This window comes from Rhinatrema bivittatum, chromosome 4, assembly GCF_901001135.1.
Source record: "Rhinatrema bivittatum chromosome 4, aRhiBiv1.1, whole genome shotgun sequence".
In the NCBI taxonomy this organism is placed as follows: domain Eukaryota; kingdom Metazoa; phylum Chordata; class Amphibia; order Gymnophiona; family Rhinatrematidae; genus Rhinatrema; species Rhinatrema bivittatum.
In genome coordinates, this window is record NC_042618.1 from 74,337,208 (window position 1) to 74,357,627 (window position 20,420).

Sequence of the window (20,420 nt, forward strand, 5' to 3'; positions counted from 1 at the left end):
ATGGCTCTGATTTTACAGTAGTTGGGTGTTCAGGACTTAGGAGATTTTTGTATATGGAATTCATTATGTGAGTACAGTTACAAACTATTTGGAGAGGTTTTATTAAAATAAAAACCACATAAATTGAAATACTTGATTGATAAGACTGATCTTAGATGTATTTTGCAGGCACATGTGCTATCATGCTTGGATTACTGCAGTACTCTCTATATAGGCCTTCCAAAATATTATTTGAGAGTATTGCAGATCCTAATGAATGCAACTGCTCAGGTCATCATTGGTTACCCTTTTGTCTGTATACATTTTGCATGTTCAGATGCAGCTTCATTGACTGCCGGTTGAATTTCAAATTCACTTAAAAATGTTAACATTAGTTCATTAAATCCTATATGGTGAATGTCCCACTTATAAAATCCTTAGTACAGGTCTATTGTCCTCAGTGGAATTTGTTCTGTAACCATTAGTTATCTATTCCCGGTAGTAAGGAGTTGTTTCTTAAACAAACCTCTAAGCGGGTGTTTTCTCAAATAGTCTCCAGTTTGTGGAACTCTGTTCCCTCGCAGCTATGCTTAATCAGTGATTATAAATATTTTAGGAAAAGACTTAAAATGTTTCTGTTTGAAAATGCTTTTAAATATATTTGTGCTGTTTTTTAATTTTATTTTGGATATGTTGACTGTTTTAAACTGTTGTGATCTGCTTCAAACAATTTGTTTAGTAATGAATGCGGAATACAGATATTTTGTAAATAAAATAAGTAATCAGAGGGCTTAGGTTGTAAAGACCTTTTCTGAATCTTGATACAGACAAATGTTGGGAGATCGGTTTTCCTTCTATCAGAGAATGGTAAACTGTTATTGCACTTAAATGTGTTCTTACTGAATTTGATTCAGTCCTGTGTGTGCAAAGTGGACTAAGTACTGGAGTAATTGAGAAACTGAGCATTCGAATGGGTCATTTTCTGATGCTCACACCATTTAGAAAATGTTTTCCATTTGGAGTTGTATAACTTCCTGGTGTTTGGTTTCCTCAAAGCCATTAGAATCTCCGTTACTCCTTGTAGAAACTACAATTGGTGGATCTGTTTTCAACTTCCATGCAGTTAGTGTTAAGAGATCGAAGATTGGGATGAAGGACTGTCCAGACAAACTGAGTTATTCGCTCTTAGACTTTTGGTAGTGTTATTGGCATTGCTGCTGCTAGCTGCTGCAACCATGGTAACCAATGTTTGTCGTGGCCAGTAAGGTACTATTAATATCATTGTTCCTTTGTCCCTTATTTTTAATTTCTGTATAGTTCTCAGTAGTATTAGTGGATAAGTATATACTACATCTTTCTGCTACAAAATTATAAATATCTCTTGCTGTCGCATCTTGGGATAGACTTCTGGAACAATAGCATGGTAGCATGTGTTGAGGCAAAGACGTTTATTACAGGTGTTTTACAAGTGTTGAAAATGTTCTGAATTACACCATTGTGTATGGACCATTCGTGTAGCTGTAACTGATGCGATGTTTGCCACCTTGAATGTTCTCTGTTTGGGAAATAAGTTTTCCTTCTGGTCGTGTCCAGGTAAGCTCCTATGAATTCTAGGCACTAGGTTGGATGTAATGAGAATTTCTTGTAACTTATTATGAATCCCAAATAATGCATCAGTATGATTATGAAGTCTGTATCCTCTATAGAACTTTCATAGGATGTGCTTGATATTAGCCAGTCTAAGTATGGAAATATTAGAATGTTCTTTCTTGTTATATGGGCCACCGTCACTTCTAGGCATTTGATGAATACTCTTGACTGCTGCTGCCAGGCCAAATGATAGTACCTTGTACCGGTAATGATTGTCTCCTAGCGTAAAGCATATATATTTTCTGTGCTACTTGTGGATTGGGATGTGAGTGCACTCATCTTTTAGATCAAAAGAAGTTAGCCATTCTCTCTGTTGTAGTAGAGGCATTATATCGCTTTGAAAGATTGTATTGTAAAAACTGGAAAGCGATTCATAAATTTTATAAATTAGTTCATTTTGACTTTTTCTTCTGGTGGAAAATGCTTAAAACTCTGAAGTCCAGTATTCAGTGGAGATCCCCTGTTTTCTTTGGGATTAGGAAGTATTTGGAATAGAAACCCATTCCTTTCTGATTTCTGAGGAACTGATTGAATAGCTCTTGATTGTAGAAGAGATTATACTTCCTTTCATATTATATGTAGTAGTACTTTTGGAAGTTGGTGGAAATGTAGGAGATTTTGATGGCAGTGTTTTGAATTTCAAACAATAACCCTTACTTATGATTCTTAATACCCATTTGTACATTATTTCCCGTACTTATGAAAAATCAGTCGTCCCCCCAACTTGAAATGGGTTTAATTATTTGGTCCTCTTCAAATAAAAAAAAACCAGAAGTTGACCTCTGTGGAGATTGCCGGATTTCTTTGCTGTGGTCTACCTCAGTTAGGCTATCTAGAGTGCTGCTATTTGCCTTGTTGATGTATTTGTTGCATCACAATTGGATGCTGCCTATAATAATATGGATTGTATCTTCTGTGTGAGAAAAAATCTGATCTTTTTAATGTATGTTGTCTATATCTTCTCTGTGAAGATGGATCTTGTGTGGAAGTCAATGATTGGTGTGCTGAAGCTTGGTTCTTTATTGCTTAAGAACATAAGAAATTGCCATGCTGGGTCAGACCAAAGGTCCATCAAGCCCTGCATCCTGTTTCCAACAGAGGCCAAACCAGGCCACAAGAACTTGGCAATTATCCAAAAACTCAGAAGATCCCATGCTACTGATGCAGTTAATAGCAGTGGCTATTCCCTGAGTAAACTTGATTAATAGCCGTTAATGAACTTCTCCTCCAAGAACTTATCCAAACCTTTTTTGAACCCAGCTACACTAACTGCACTAACCACATCCTCTGGCAACAAATTCCAGAGCTTTATGGTGCATTGAGTGAAAAAGAATTTTCTCCGATTAGTCTTAAATGTGCTATTTGCTAACTTCATGGAATGCCTCCAGTCCTCCTATTATTCGAAAGTGTAAATAACAGATTCACATCTACTGGTTCAAGACCTCTCATGATCTAAAAGACCTCTACATATCCCCCCTCAGCCGTCTCTTCTCCAAACTGAACAGCCCTAAGCTCTTCAGCCTTTCCTCATAGGGGAGCTGTTCCGTCCCTTTTATCATTTTGGTTGCCCTTCTCTGTACCTTCTCTATCACAACTATATCCTTTTTGAGATGCGGCGACCAGAATTGTAAACCATATTCAAGGTGCGGTCTCACCATGGAGCGCTATAGAGGCATTATGACATTTTCCGTTTTATTAACCATTCCCTTCCTAATAATTCCTAACATTCTGTTTGCTTTTTTGACTGCTGCAGCACATTGAGCAGACTATTTTAAAGTATTACCCACTATGATGCCTAGATCTTTTTCCTGGATGGTAGCTCCTAATATGGAACCTAACATTGTGTAACTATAGCAAGGATTATTTTTCCCTATATGCAACACCTTGCCTCTACAGTTTCTTTTACTTTATCACCAAACAAGTTTTCACCTGTGCAGGCAATGTCTGCTAGCTTCTCATACACATCTTCTTAGTCCATAAGCTCTCAGCCAAGCTAGTCTTTTGGTTGCTATGGCTGTTCCTGATATTCTTATTGCACTGTCAAATGAATCATAGATTGATTGAGTCAAGTGTCTTGCGCAGTCCTTCATTTTTTTTATTATTTTTTTTATTTATTTATTTCGGCATTTTTTGTGCAGTCTTTCCAAAAGATCACAACGGTTTACAATATCCGCATTCATATTCAAGGTCAACGATCACATACTGTGTCAGTATTCACCTAGTTCAATACTGCAGCGTATACATATTCTACTTCATAATCATAAATATTCTAGGATATCTCACTAGCTACTGTATAATCTAGTTCACATTCATGCATTTTCTTGGTCGACCTAACAGTAAATGCAAGTTCTTATCCTACTAACAAAACACTTCACATCATTCATTACTTATTGCTTGCACCACTAACATTGTCTCTGGTACTGATGTAGCTATTATCCGCATATTGGTCTTTTTACGTTAAATCATATGCTTTTCTAAAGAGCCATTTTTTCAAATCACGTTTGAAATTCTTTTTCTGTTGTCTGATGTATTGACTCTGGAAGTGAGTTCCACAACTTGGGGCCTGCTATGGAAAACCTTCAATCTCTTATTTGCATTAGGTGTGTATTCCGAGTAGAAGGTACAATTAGCAGTCCTTTGTTTTGTGATCTTAGGTCTCTCTGTGGTGTGTAGTGTTGAATTGTCATGCCTAATAAACATGGGTTAATATTGTTGATGATATTGAAAATTAGAGCGAATACTTTACAATGAATTCTGGGTTGTACAGGAAGCCAGTGCAGAGCAATCAGCGAGGGAGTGATGTTTGAATTTCCTTGTTCCTAGTAAGAGTCTTGCAGAGGCATTTTGAAGTAACTGTAGTGGTTTTAGTAGATTTGATGGTAGGCCTAGTAAAAGGGAGTTGCAGTAGTCTGTTTGAAAATGTGTTTTTGTAAGACAGTGCAGAAGTACTGTATTGACAAGGGTTTCAGTTAATGTAATATTCTCAGCTTGGAGTATCTGGTTTTGATTAATTTGCTTATATGCTTTTTCATAGTGAAGTTCTTGTCTATCTGAATTCTAAGGTCTCGTACTTGATCTGAAGGAGTAATATTAGTGATTCCTAGGTCTAGGGTTGGCGGTTTGATTATAGTTATCTTTCCTTACCCACGCAATTTCTGTTTTTTGGGGGGGTTAGTTAGTTTCAGTTGAGTTTTTGTTGTATGGCCTTCATGCATGTTGACAGACACAGTTTTTTTGAATGTTTTGTCGAATGGGATATAGAATTGTATGTCTGCATATAGGAAGAAGTTGATTCCTAGATTTGCTAGTAATGTGCATATAGACAGCAGATGTATGTTGAATAGTGTGGCCGAGAGTGCCGAACCTGGGGGACGCCTCTATCGATTAGGAAAGTGTCTGAAATTTGATTACCCAGTTTGACTTGGAATGTCCTATCTTTTAGTAAGGAGGAGAACCATTTGCTAACATTTCCGTGTATACCTTTTTCTAATAGTTGGTGTATAGCAGTGTATGGTCAAATGTGTCGAATGCCGCTGTTAAATCTATTAGTACCAGGGTATATGATTTATTGTTGTCAAAGCCTGGTAGTACAGGGTCGGCTAAAGAATGAGTAGGGTTTCTGTTGAGCGGTTTTTTTCTGAATCCAAATTGGTTTGAGTATAGTATATTGTCTTCTAGGTGATTCTCTAGTTGTGATAAAATTGCTTTTTTTAGGACTTTCGTGATGAAAGGTAGTTTGGAAATTGGTCAGTAACTATCCCAATCATCAATTCTTCCGGTTTTATTTTTTAGGATCAGTTTAATCAGTTTGTTTTGCCCTATCGGGGACCAATCCTTCTCCTAGCACGTGGTTTATTATGGTTGTGAATATCAGGGTTATTATGCAGTTCACAGTTTTCAGTGCACTTACAGGGATAGGATCTAGTAGGTAACAGGCTTCATTTTAGTGATGATTTGGTTACTTCGAGTTTAGATATTTGGTCAAATGAGTTCCATTTCACTTGACCAAATTTTTCTTCAGGCTCTTTTGTTGGTAAGCAGTGGGAGAATTGTGATTTAAGTGTATTGATTTTGTTTAACAATGAATTAGCATATTTATTGCATGAGTTTTTTGTAAAGTCATAGTTATTTGAGATGGAGGAGGATGGGTCCTTGATTAGGTTTTGCACTGTTTCAAAGAGTAGTTTTGAATTAAATATTACACCATTAATCTGTTTTGCATAGTACTTTACTTTTTGCTTTATTGTTTTGTTCATGGTATTTTGTTAATAGGGACTTGTATTTTTCAGGGATTCCATAGATTGGCATTTCCTCAATTGCTTTTCAGATTTTCTCAGGGTCTGTTTGGTATGTCTTAGTTCTTCAGTATACCAAGGTTTCTTTTGTTTAGTTGTGTTGCCTTCATTTTAGAACATTTGTCTGGATTGGGCATATAGGGTACCCGCTATTTCATGGATGATTATATCCCAGGACTCAAAAAATGAGGCATTACTATGATCAAATTCAGTTATTTTATATTTAATAATTTCTTTGACTGTTCCAGTTTCATTCTATTTTTTGTAGGTGAAGGATTTATTATGTGAGTTTTTATGTGGTAAGGAGAGTTATTTTGGCTTTTATTAGCTGGTGATCAGACCAGGGCAATATTTTGAGAAGAATTGATTACGCGGTTATTACGATTGGCGAAAATTAGGTCAGGATGCTTCCTGCTTTATGGGTGGGGTTGAATACAAATGTGACCAACCCATGACTTCCATAGTATCTAGAAAGATTTCACATGCCGTAGATTTAGGTATGCTGTCTACATGTAGGTTAAAGTCTCCTACGATTAAAGTTGATTCTGGAGCTGGAAACGATTTAGTGAAAATTTCTATTAGAGGTGAGCAGTCTTTTTGGAGTGTTCCGGGTGGGCTATAGATCAAACCAATATTTAGAAGTGGAGATTTTAGTACTGCAACCTTGTTGGGTGGGTTTATCTCTACTTTTTGTAGGGTTTAAGTTCTTTTTTGCAAATTATTAAGAGCCCCCCCACCTTTTTGTTTGTGTCTGGGGAAGTGAAAGATATATGTTGGGTTATCAATTTGGTTTATGAGGACATTATCACTGTCTTTCAGCCATGTTTTGGTATGCAAAATATAGTGGGATTTAGTTCCTCTAGTAGATCATTTATCAGTGGGATTTTTTTATAGCGATTGTACATTTAGTAATAGGAGAGTGAGCATTAGGCTGGTAGAAATCACAGGAGGAGAATTGTTACTTATCTTGGGATAGATCAGGTTTTTACCCTCTTTTTGCTTGTGTTTTGAGGTTCTCTGGTGAATTATATGGTTTTCTCGTCCAGTGATTTTCACTAAGGTGGACCAGCTCCATTTTAAGAGTTGCTTGGTTATGGCTGAAATTAGAATTTGCTTGCTTTAGGCATCACTTCAGGGGTGCACAACGAGGCAGGCTCCTCTGTCATGCTCCTTCATGCATGCACCTATCGATGTTACTGCCACTCACTTGTGGGCAGGAGCCAGGTGGTCTGTGGGCAGAGGGAGGGGCCGAAGGACTGGCGCCGGCATCCACCTGGTCTGCTTCCTTTCTCCGCGAGGGGGCAGCGCCTTCGGCTCACTTCCCACTCTGCTCCCCAGTGCAGGTGGCAGTGGCTACGGCCAAGCAGCCTGCTTTTCCTTCCGGTGGCATTGCAGCCGCTCACTTGTGGCCATCAGCAGTGGTGTCATTATATCATTGAAAGCTCTCTGTTACTCCTCTGCTACATTTTTAGGTATTGTATTTAAATCTAATGTGCGCTTATTCTTGCTTGCAAAGTGGAACCCTTGTATACACTCTTGCCTACTGAATACATCATCCTGGGGTCCTGTCCTGTGAAAAAGATTTTGACTTCTTTACTCACTTCATTGCAGACTCTACTATTCGTGAGCCATGTGGTAGCTGTACTTTTTCATGACCAGGGCATTTTTGTATTCTATATTTAATATCAACATTTTTAGCTACTGGAGCTCCTGAAAAAAGTATCTTGCATAATTTTGTCTGTACTTTGTTTAATGCTTCATGCATTGGTACTGTTTTATATACCACCTTGTTGATTGGATACATTTTAGAACGCCTTGCAACTCTACAGTTTCATCCTGCTCTTCCTGAAACATCTGGCCTCAGATATCTTTTGCAAGAAAATTGGGTATGCTGTGTCTTCTGACAGCACTGAACTTCATGGTTGCTCCAGGGAGGAATCCAATAGTGGGTCAAGTGATGGTATATCTGACTCCTCTTGGGTGAATCATAATTACTTAGTGAATCATCTGATATAGTTTGTTTGGAGGAGGAGGAGGGTGTAATCCTTTTCCCACTTTTTTCTGTGAACGTAGGTTGTTTTCCTTTCTTAATGCAGTTGGTGGAAGTTTTGTATTTAAATGTTCTCTCAATCTTTCTAATATTGGTCCTTAGATTGAGGGTTGTTTCTGATATGTATTTTCATACAAATATGTAAAAAGTCTGCCTGTAGCTTTTGAATGAAAGCATGGCCTTTTGGTATAGGCTGTTGTGTTTTGTCTTTGAAGGAGGTCTTTTCCATTGATTTCTATGATGAGAGTATTGGTGGTGATGAGATGATACAGTTGTGCTGTTAATGAACATTTTGTCTGACATGGTGATTTTTGGCATTGAGCACTGCTTGCTTTTTTTTTTTGCTGTAGATGTATCTTGGCTCCGACCTTTTAGAGGCTATATATCTCAGTGCTGACCTTTCGGTGTCTGAATCTTGACGCTGACCTTCTGGCATTGGTGAATCTTTGCACTGATCCTTCGGCACTGGTGAATCTCTGCATCAGTCTTCTGCTATCAGATCTCCCATGTCATCGTTTATGCTGATGTTTTGGCACCATTGAATCCTGGCAACCTTGTTTTTAATTTTCTTCAGACGCAATGAAATGGAGAGAGATCTTTTCCTACTATTTGCAAAGTGGATGAAAATAAATTGAGGTGTTGGTGCATGTTGCAGGAATAAGACAGGAAATCCCACACATGCTCAGAAGGGCTTTTCAAAACTTCTGAGCTTGGAGAAAGATAAAACTTGACATAGTGCCATCAGATGATGTTACTCATATTGTGTGGCTGTATGGTTCTGCTTGTCCACAGAGAACACTGATTTGCACAACATACTCTGTTTTCATCATGAAAGAACAATTATAGAAATTTTTCAAAAGTTATAAAAAAATAAAAAGCCGAAAAGTGATTGCATATCTCTTCACACTCTTGTCATAGCAAACCCAAATGAGCTCTGGCTCAAAGTGTTGCCTTAACACTGCCCATAATTTAAATAGACTCCACCGAAGTCAACTTATAGTTGCTGAGGTGATTCAAATACTCCTGAATGAAGAATCAAGCTGTTTCTGTTCTATGACATGAATTTGAAGCAAAGCATAAAACATGCCAGTTGAGGTACTGAAAGAACTCAGGGTAAAGTTGTTCAAAAGTACAGATTTGGGAAAGCTATACAAAAATTTCAGTGTGTTGGGGGCACTGTCATGTTCATTATTGTAAAGCAAAAACAGTTTGGTACCACCAAGACACTGCTGTGATTGTTCTTAGTTTCCATTCTTCACTGATTATCATTCTTAGCTTTTCTTAAATAATTAACAGTAAAGCACTTCAAACTTTCACTTTTTGTAGCCTGTGTTAGCTGTTCGGCATACTATCCGCTCTACAAACAAGAGCTCCAGAGCAGAAAGGACAGCATCAGAAATAAATTGTGAGTACCACATATCCTTTTCTTATGTCTTCACCTTTCAGTGCCTAAGTAACTTTTTTTTTTTTTTTTTTAATGAAGAATACTACTTTGGAGTAACTCATTGTTAGTATGTAAGAAAAAGAATTATCACTTTTATATTTGGAAGTTTCCATGAAAGCTGCTTTTGTAGGCTTACAAAGTGAGAATAAGTGTTAGAAATATTATTTGTTGTGAAGAAGCCATCCTCATTTGAGATTTCATTTGTAATCTGTCCAACATAGCAATTTCCAGAAAAGCATGACTCTGCTTGAAGCGTTCAGCCAGATGTCAGTAGATGGGCTTTTTTTCCGTTGAAAATAACACAAATGGTGACTCATTGAGTGCCTTACGTGGGACCAAATCATTTTTAATACATTGTGAGTGAACTGTGTGCAGTTCCCTAGGGCAGCTAGCCTTTCAGAACTGTCATGTGATTTTTCCCCAATAGAAAACTTTAAGGAAAACATGGGACAGTGAGGGAGAACCAAGCTTTAAAAGATTAGAAAAAAAGGGTTTCAGTATACTGACTGAATGCTATTAGTTGTTGTGCAATTTTTAACTAATTTTTATATGTAGAAATTGTTCATACTTATATTTTCTCCTAGGACAAGCAAAATGGTAGTCCTCACATATGGGTGACATCATCAGATGGAGCCCGGGATGGAAAACTTCTGTCAAAGTTTCTAGAACTTTGACTGGCACACTGAGCTTGCCCAGCATGCCACTATCCGCACGGCCATGCGGGGCCCCCTTCAGTCTCTTTCCTCTGTGCAGTTGCATCATGGTGGTGGAGCTCTGCTCTGTTTTCAGAGTTCTTCATTTGTTTCCTTGTGATTTGTTTCACCGCCTTCGCATGGGGTCACCCTTCCCTGGTCAATGGGGCGGTGCTGTAAGTTTTACCTTCTTTGCAGTTGGTTCCAGGGTGGGGGGTTTTTTTGGGATTTTTATTTTTTTTTTTTTTTTTTTTTTTTACAACGATGTCCGCCCTGCACCATCTCCTCGTCAGCTCAGGGCATGGCCTCCTCCAGTTTCCAGCAATTCTCCCAGTCCCTGCAGACCATATCTTTTATCCACATGAAGTCTGTCTTCTTTGCTTGGAGGCATTGCATGATGTCCAGGGTTTCCGTTTTTGTGACCTGGTAGAAGGAGGATAACCAGTGGAACACTGATACCAGGGTACAAATTATATCGCAGTAATAGAATGAATTAAATTTGTGGCACTATATGTTAAAGAGAGCATAGAGTCAAACAGGATAAAAGTTCTGCAGAAAACAAAATGCATTATAGAATCTTTAAGGATAGAAATTCCATGTGAGAAGTGGAATAGAATGGCAGTGGGTATGTACTACCATCCACCTGGCCAGAATGGATAGAGAGAAGATGAAATACGAACAAAAATTGGGGAAGCTAACAAAATTAGGAACACAGCAATGGGTGATTGTTAACCCAGTATTGACTGGGTAAGTGTCACATCAGGACATGCTAAGAAGGTACATTTTCTAGATGAAATAAATGACTGCTTCATGAAGCAGCTGGTACAAGAACCAACAAGAGGGAGACTATTTTAAAAGTAATCCTTATTGACAAGTACGGCACAAGACAATCTGCTGCCTGAAGCAAGGAAAAAGATGACCCCCCTCCCCACCCAAAGCGCGGTGCAGGACAAATGAGGAAGAGAGCCCCTTGGGGTATAGCCTATTCTGGTGATTTGAAATGCTGGGGAAGGCAGAGGTCAGGGTTCCCAGAGGAGTGGCAGATTTATTTATTTGTTTATAAACCTTTTTAAAACCGACATTCGTGGGAACATCACGCCGGTTTACAGATAACTGAGAAAGATTGGAAAGTACAATGAACAGGGAAAGGGGAAAGAGGAGCAGGCTAGAAGAGAAAAGATGGAGGCAGCAGGGAAATAAAGGAGTTAGTGAAGAACAGATAGGAACAGTACCATTGTGAGGTACAGGCGGTGAATAACCTTATGTGAACAAAGTAAAACCATGGGATATGTACAATAACAATTTTACAAAGCTGTACAATTCTGAGAGAACAAGGGAGCGCATAAGAGCAGTACTGGGGGGAGGGTACAGACATTGGAAAAAACTGGTTATTTAAGCAAACTGTGACCGTGTTATAAGTACAAGTTTAAGCAATTTTACAAACTGTATACTCTGTGGAGGCTATGAGAAACGCAGGCAATATTAACACAGGAGAAGAGGAAACATGGGGATAACTACGGAGAGAAGCTTAAGGGACTAAAGGACGGCATATAGGAGCTGTACAAAATATTGGGCATCTGGCTAGGTTTGGTTCGAGTCTGGGTAAGCCTGTTTGAAGAGCCAGGTCTTGATTCCTTTTTTGAAATTGTGCAGACATGGTTCTAATCGGAGTTTGGTTGGTAGGGAGTTCCAGAGGGAGGGGCTGGTGATAGAAAAGGCTCTTTCTCTGGTGAAGGCGTGGTGTGCGGTTTTGAAGGAGGGGGTATGGAGAGTGCCTGCGAGGGAAGTTCTGGTGGAATGATTAGATGAACGGAAACGTGGCACATCCTCGAGCCAGGAGTGATTGTGATTGTACAGGGAGTTGTGAAGTATAGTAAGGGTTTTGTATGCAGAAGGAAATAGGTAACCAATGGGGGTGATGTGGTCACCTTTTCGAGTTTTCGTTATGATCCTGGCCATGGCGTTCTGCAAGATTTGCAGGGGTTTGATAGTGGAAAAGGGGAGGCCCAGAAGTAAGGAATTACAATAGTCCAATTTTGATAGAATGGTCATCTGGAGTACTGTATGGAAATCCTGAGCATGGAGAAGGGGTTTGAGTTTTTTAAGGATATGGAGTTTGAAGAAACCCCTCTTTATTAGAGTGTTGATGTGGGGTTTGAAATTTAGTTGTTGATCTAAGGAGACACCCAAGTCTCTGAGGGAGTGAAGGGGGGGGGGGCGTTTGCTAGGGTGGTGTTGTCAGAGATGGATTGCGGTATACGGTCAGGTTGATTTGAGATTGAGTTCAGTTTTCGAGGCATTTAGAGCAAGATGGAGGTTGGATAGTAGGGAGTTGATAGATGCAAGACATGATTCCCAGAACTGAAGAGATTTGGTGAGGGATTCTTGGATGGGGATGAGGATTTGCACATCATCTGCATATAGGAAAAACTTTAGGCCTAGGTCGGAGAGAAGGTGGCAGAGTGGCAATAGATAAATATTAAAGAGTGTGGAAGAGAGGGAGGATCCTTGGGGAAAGTCTTGGGTGAGGGGAATGTGAGAGGATTCAGAGTTATCAATTCTTACAATGTATTCTCTATGGTTGAGATAGGAAGAGAACCAAAGGAGGGCTGTGTCTGAGATGCCTATCTCTGCTAGGCGGGTAATGTGGATTTCATGGCTGACAGTATCAAAGGCTGCCGAGATGTCTAGAAGGGCAAGGAGATACAATTGTCCATGGTCCATGCCCTTGAGAATAGTGTCAGTGATTGAGAGTAAGAGATTTTCGGTGTTGCGAGATTTACGGAAACTGAATTGTGATGGGTGTAGGATGTTATGGTCTTCCAAGAAATCAGAGAGCTGGGAGTTAACTACCTTTTCCATGATTTTAGATATGAAGGGCAGGTTGGATATGGGACGGTAGTTAGCGGGGTTGATGGGATCGAGGGTGGGTATTTTGAGGAGGGGTTTGACAACTGCAAGTTTGAGGGGATCTGGGACTTTTCCAAGCAAAAGGGAGCAGCTGATTATGTCGGCTAGGGGTTTTACAATGGCTGAGGGGATGGAAAGGAGTGCTTTAGTGGGGATGGTGTCAGAAATGTGTGTGGCAGGTTTAATTTTTTTTAAGATGGATTCAATATCTGGTCTGGGTTTTCAAGATGGTATTTTTAAATAACATTCATGGGCAGGCACCCATTTATTCTCACGCACAGATGAGCAGGCACACATTTATTTATTTTTAGAATTTTATATTCCACTTTTCACACTTTTTTCAGCACTTCAAAGTGGATTACATTCAGGTACTGTAGGTATTTTCCTATTCTCTTGCACATGCAGATCCCCAGGCAAGCTTCCCGCTTTCCTTTTCCCGCAGAAAAGGAGCCTGTCTTACTCCTTTCCTGCTGCTGACACTGCCCCGTGTGCCTACTTGGGAGGAGCTCTTCCTTGCAGAAGCCCATTCTGTTGCTCCTCTGTATAGGCGCCATGTAATTAAAAAAAATTTGCGGGGCTACTAATCCTCCATGCTGATCTCATGCAGGGCCAGCACAAACAACAGACTGGTTTGATTCTCTGCTTCCGGTGATCCTGACATATGGCCTCATTTCTTTAGAGGTCCACTGGTGGCCACACAGGTCTCCCTATCTTGGTCGTCAGCACTGCCCCCTTAGGTACGCCACTGCTTGCTGTCGCTTAGTTGCCACTGCCTCACCTCTTCTCCTTGCCTTATTTTTTCCTCGCAGCTCTACTTCGGCCCGCATGTCACCAAAACCACACTTACCACAGTTCCTTTGTTCCTGCCTGCAGGGTATAGGGACCCTGTGAGCTTATCAGAACTTCACCACTGATTGGCCTGCAGGCAGGGTGGGGGCAGCCACAGACAGAGTTTTGAGGGGCATATTTTGCCTTCTGAGGCTACCACCTCATCCTGTCTCATGAAAGTAGCGCATTTAAGACTAATCGGAGAAAATTCTTTTTCACTCAACGCACAATAAAGCTCTGGAATTTGTTGCCAGAGGATGTGGTTAGTGCAGTTAGTGTAGCTGGGTTCAAAAAAGGTTTGGATAAGTTCTTGGAGGAGAAGTCCATTAACTGCTATTAATCAAGTTGACTTAGGGAATAGCCACTGCTATTAATTGCATCAGTATCATGGGATCTTCTTAGTGTTGGGGTAGTTGCCAGGTTCTTGTGGCCTGGTTTGGCCTCTGTTGGAAACAGAATGCTGGGCTTGATGGACCCTTGGTCTGACCCAGCATGGCAATTTCTTATGTTCTTAGTAGAACACATTTTTTGGTGCAGTAAGTAACTGTGTTGGAACCACTTGGCATTAGTCATCATAACATGATCCAATTTGACTTGATAACTGGAGGGAGAACACTTAAGGAAATCTACTGTGATTGCATTTAACTTTCAAAAGGGGAGACTATGATAAAATGAGACAAATGGTTAGAAAAAAACTGAAAGGAGGAATTGCAAAGGTTAAGAGTTTACATCAAGCATGAATGTTATTTAAAAATACCATCTTGAAAACCCAGACCAGATATATTCCACGCATTAAAAAAGGTGGAAGGAAGGCCAAATGACTGCCAGCATGGTTAAAAGGTAAGATGAGAGAGGGTATTCTAGCCAAAACAACATCTTTCCTAAAATGGAAAAGGAATCCAAATGAAGAAAACAAGAAACAGCACAAGCATTGGCAAGTTAGTTGCAAAGCATTAATAAAGAAGGCAAAGACAGAATTTGAAAGGAAGCTTGCTGTGGAAGCAAAAACTCATAATAAAAACTTCAGGTACATTCAGTGCAAAAGGCCTGTGAGGGAGTCAGTTGGACTATTAGATCAGGGGTGGCTAACTCTAGTCCTCAAGAACCAAAAACAAGCCAGACATATTTAGAAAATTCTTGTGTGTTAAATCTGGGCTAGTTACCTTGGATTTGTTTTTTGATAGGCAGATAACTATCCATGCCAGAAGTGATATTTAAAATTGATTCAGAGGAACTGAAACACATCTCAGTGAACTTGGAGGATGTAATTGGGCAAATTGACAAACTAAAGAGTAGCAAGCCACCTAGACTAGATGGTATAAATCACAGAGTGCTGAAAAATGAAAAAAATGAAAAATGAAATTGCAGACCTACTACCCCAGGACTGAGCTATGAACTTTAGAAGAGCATGAAAGGCCAATAATGTTAAGACCACAGTGGTATCAGTCGCCCATTAAAGGTCTTACTCCATAATGAAAATTTGCAAGACTGTGTGATATGGAATTCAGTTCACATATTTGTTTTAGCCAAGACCACTAGCGGTTTAAACTGTTTCTTCTTTATGGTTTATTTAAGGGATAGAATTCAATTCTGTTCTTCATAGGGGCTATTTTATTTTTTTGAATAATAGAAAAGGGATTTTTCCAACAAATATTCTTACCCATGGTAGGGTTGTGTTGGGGTTTTTTTTTTACACTTGAATACAGCACTGACCTAGGGAATCCCATTTGTGTGACTTGGTGAATCTCCTTTGTCTTCCAAGAAAGTGAGGTTGCTTGCCTGTAGCAAGTGTTCTTTGAAGATTGCAGTTCACCAGTTACACAAATTCACCCACTACCCCTTTGGAGTACTTTGTAATATTTAGTAACCCACCTCCCCTCCCCTGTTCAAAGCTTAATGATGGGAACTGAGAGGAATTGAAGAGCTGCTGCAGTGAGGAAATGCTGTACATGAACAGAAAGACTTTAGCTTTTCCACAGAACTTCAGATGATTCTGTCCAATTGATGCCAAGCACTGAACTCCTGTTATGTGCAAGAAACTATAGTTGTTAAACTTCTTAAACTATTTAACAGGGCTGAAAAATGACACCTGCTCACCTCTGTGCTTAAAATTCAGTGTGTGATGCCTGTTGTCAGAAAGAGAAGCTCGGAGTAGCAGCAGTGGCTGCTAGGGCCAAAAAGTGAAGTGGAAGTGGCAGAACCTCAGAGGGTAAACAGCCAGAATCAGGAGCAGTTACTGGGCTGCAGAATAACAGAGAAATTGGGAGAGAAGGGCTGGAGAAGAAAGGGAAAGTAAAAAAAAAAAAAAAAAAAAATTGTGGGGAAATAAAAACTATAAAGAATTACTTGCTAGCACCTAAGGTTTGGTTTTTTTTAACAATTGTCTGCCCCTGCTATTCATATTTTTATTTAAATTGGTAATTTCATCTCATGACATTTTTCTTAACTTTTACAGTTGATAAACTACAATTTGAGCCCCCTTTACGGAAGGAAACAGAAGCTCGTGATGAAATGGTAAGGTTGCTTTTTAATTTTTCTTTTTTGTCCTTAACATCCTGCCACTTTCTTTTCTGAAAAGGTTCTTTAGGGACCACACAATTTTAGGAAAATGGATTGACTCAATTGCAAACACTGCACTTTGCCATCTGGAGGATCTGGGTTTGTTTTTTAGGTCAGGAGTCTGCTCAAGCTGACAAGAGCTACAGATGCTGCTAAGATAGCATTCACATCCCCTAGGCTACAGGAAGTCCCATTCATGAGTGAACAGCAGTCCTTCGTAATCAAACTTAGAGCCCTTCAGTTTATGTTTCAGAAGGAGCCCTGCTCTGCACCTTTGGCTAAGGACTGTTGCCATCAATGACTGGGCTAAATGAATTGGGAAGGGGAAAACCCTGAATAGTTGCAAATGAAGGCTCAGCACAATAGTCCAACAAAGGCCACTTCTTAATTTAGAAGCTCACAGAAACTGGAGGAACTTGCTGGTCCCCTCAAAATTACAGGGAAATATTCTAAGACATTTTCAATCATTTCTGAACTATAATCAGTTAAAGTTGATTTTTATAAATATATTTAAGGTAAAGATAATTTTGTTGCTGATCATAGTTCTAAAGTAACTTTAGTACAGCTGATTAATTCTGTTCTACATTGGGTATCTACATTACTGTTTTACTTCAGTAGCAGCCACTAGCGGAAAGACATTTCCTGTCAAGGCAATTGAGCCATTCTTCAGGGTATTCCCAGACAATTAGGTAGATTTTATGAGTGCTCGCACACATGGACACCCGATTTTATAACATGCACGTGCATGCAAGGGAGTGCACACTTGTGCATCCTGCAAGCACAGAGGCCCGCAGCCTTCCTCAATTCCCTCCCAGTCTGTTCCAATTTCGGAGTGGACTGGGAGGGAACTTCCCAACCCCCCTATACTAACCTCCCTTCCCCTTCCCTTAACCTACCTAGCCTCCCCAGCCCACATCTTACCTTTTGCGCCTGCCGGTATGCAATCCCCTGGCACAGTGGCAAATGGCCACTGTGCCGGGGGCCTCTAGCCCCGCCCCGCTCCCGGACCGCCCCCTTTCCCGAAGCCCCGGGACTTACACGCGCGTGGCCGGGCCTTTGAAAATAGGCCCGGCGCGTGTAAGGCCACCTACACTTGTAAGTCTTTTAAAATCTGGCCCTCAATGTCAAACTCACAAGCTGCTGTTTCTATCATTAGTCATCAAATTATTAAAAATTGTGCTAAACTATTATGGTCTTGGAGAAGTGGAGAGTTAATAGTGAAATCATAAGTTTTATTAGCTGCAGTTAACATTTCCTTGTTCTCAGTGGACCAGCAGGGTGGCAGTCCTCACATATGGGTGATGTCATTGGATGGAGCCTGGCATGGAAAACGTATGTCAAAGTTTCTAGAACTTTGACTGAGCCTCTCTGAGCATGCTTGGCATGCATTATACCACACATTGACACAGTGTTCCCTCAGTCTCTTACACAGAGCCTCGTGTATGATGGTGTACTTCTCTCATCTTTTTCTCAAACTTCTTTTCTCTCTATTTCCTTCTCATTTTTGAGTCATTGATGTTCTCACCTTATCGTCTGTAGCCAGTTTTTTCGGGTAAGTTTACTATAGCAGTTGTTTCCCTCTGGGTGGGAGTGCTTTTAGTGCCCACTAGCCATCGAGTACGATTTTGCGTCCCTTTTAAGTCGGCATGTCCACCTACGTAAGTCATGCCCCCAGAGCTCAAGGACTATGTTGATCATGGATCTCCATGATCAATGTATCCTCTGCCTGGTGGCAACACAGGGATTGCAGCAAGTGCACCCAGATGACCCCTAAAGGGCGAAAGATCAGACTTGATAAGATGGAATGACTCTTTGAGCTGGAGATAACCGATCTATTGACTTGAACATTGACATCGAGGAGCCATGGAACTGCACTGATAGACACTGAACCATCGATATCAGCGAGATCGTTGGCTCCGTCGGCATCTATGACTGCTAGGGGCGCCAGAGACAGTCAAAGATGTCAGGTTCATCGTCTTCGACCTGTACATGGGGAAGGACCAATCCGAGCATCGAAGGAAGCAGAAGAAGCATCATCATCTGTTCCTGTCGATGCATGGTGCCGGGCACAGGGATGCACCAGCTTCTGCTGTATGCTCCTGAAGCATCCCCGTGGTGATGAACCAATCCTACATCAATACGTGGAGTTCACGACTGTCTCCATTGACTGATGCGCACCACCAGATTTCCTCTTGGTTCAAAGAGGATGTGGCTACACCTTCTGGATTCCAGTCGGCCTTGGAATCTGTACTATTTGAGGAGGAACTGGACAGGCATGTGTGCCGTTGGCTTTGGAGAAGGTAGTGTGGGATCTCTGTCAGGGCACCAATGGCACCAGAACTGGCACTGTCACTCCTCGAGTTGCTGCTGGAATCTCTGCATGCGCTCATCAGAGTGCTACTGACACAACTATTTTCAGTTCCTGGAGCAGCATCTGTGGTGCTACTGGCCGATCCGTTGCTCATCCATGGTTTTTCGGATGAGGAAGCTCAGTCAAGTTCTGGGAAGACACTGGGGCTCGAGCCCCCATGGCCAGTTGTCTGTGCTTTTACTGCTGACAAGAGGCTGAGCACCTAGGGCCCCATCCCTGCCTTCTGGCAGTGGGGATGAGGGTCCATATGACCCCTGGGAGGTTGTGACTCCTCTGATATTTCCAACAATGTGTCAGATGATCTCCCCTTGGACCCATCTCCCACCAACAAAAGGAAGTCTCCGGAAGATCTCTCCTTCACAGGATTTGTCAGGGTGATGGCTGAGGCAGACTGAAGAGGATACCTGACCCAGGATGCTGTATATCCTCCAGAACATAGAGCCTCCCCAAAATATTGTGACAGTCCCAGTGCATAAGATCTTTGTGGAGTTGCTGATGAGGATGTGGGTGCACCCTCTCAGTTCCTACCATTAACAGGAAGGCGGACACACTTTACCTCATCCAGAAAGCTCTTGGATTCGACAAGCGTCAGCTACCACACCAATCTGTGGTGGTCAAATCCACTCTCAAAAAGACCAAACACTCTGATCCATTCCTCAGCACCCGCGAGGAAGGATCAGAGGCCATCTATGCTCTTATGAGGGAAGTCTTTCAGAGCACTATCTTATTGCCTGCATAGCAACCTACCAACTCTACATGAGTAAATATGTGGGCCATTCTGAAGCAGGTGCAGGATGTGGCTGAGCAGCTGCCTCAGTAGCAGAACATTCTCTAGTCACTGGTGCATAAGGGCCTGGAGTATGGAAACGGTGTCATGTCAACCTACAATGTTTTCAAGATAGCATCAATGGTCTCCACAGCTGGGATCAGAGCTTGCTATCTCTACTGGCTGCGGGCATCCAATCTCAGTCGAAGTGCAGGAGTGACTCGCTGACAAGCCATGCAATGGAGAGAGTCTCTTCAGAGATAAGGTGAAGGACGCAGTGGCTGAGATGCAGGAGCACCATGCAATACTGCAACAGCTCTCCACTGGCACCCAGGACTTGTCCTTCTCAGTTAGGAGGTCTTTGAGGTTGCAGTTCTGTGTGAACCGGTAGCCCAGTGTAACCTCCAACCAGTGGGTCCTGTCCATCCCTGGAGGGTACAAATTAAATCTTATGAGTACCCCATAAATTACCCCCCCCCCCCCCCCCCCCACCCCCGAGTCCATATTGGGACCAGTAGCACATCAGGAGGTACTTCTCGTGGAGCTCTCACTCTTAATGGTCAAGGTGGTTGAGCCCGTTCCACCAGGGCAAAGAGGGTGGTGATTCTACTCCCGGTATTTCCTGATTTCAAAGAAAACAGGGGGTCTCTGTCCCATGCTAGACCTAAGGACCTTGAACAACTTTCTCAAGTGGTATGTTGATCCACTTGTTGCAAAAAAGGAGACTGGCTATGCTCCCTCGATCTGAAGGACGCGTACCTTATAGAGATCTTCCACTGGCACCGGAAGTATCTCCGATTTGTGGTTGGACAGCAGCACCTCCAATATCTCATTTTACCATTCAGGCTCGCATCAGCCTTAATTGTCTTTACAAAA

The 20,420-nt window shown here is 41.3% G+C and overlaps 1 protein-coding gene across 3 annotated transcripts in view; it reads left to right on the forward strand.

Annotated features, from left to right (window-relative positions):
- Positions 1-20,420, forward strand: part of MAP4K5 (mitogen-activated protein kinase kinase kinase kinase 5) — a 341,354-nt gene that overhangs the window by 192,355 nt on the left and 128,579 nt on the right. For all 3 annotated transcript variants that reach the window (XM_029598355.1, XM_029598353.1, XM_029598354.1), the window contains 2 exons: positions 9,301-9,379; positions 16,304-16,362. In XM_029598355.1, the coding sequence (XP_029454215.1) occupies positions 9,301-9,379; positions 16,304-16,362 (138 nt within the window). The remainder of the gene's footprint in view (positions 1-9,300; positions 9,380-16,303; positions 16,363-20,420) is intronic.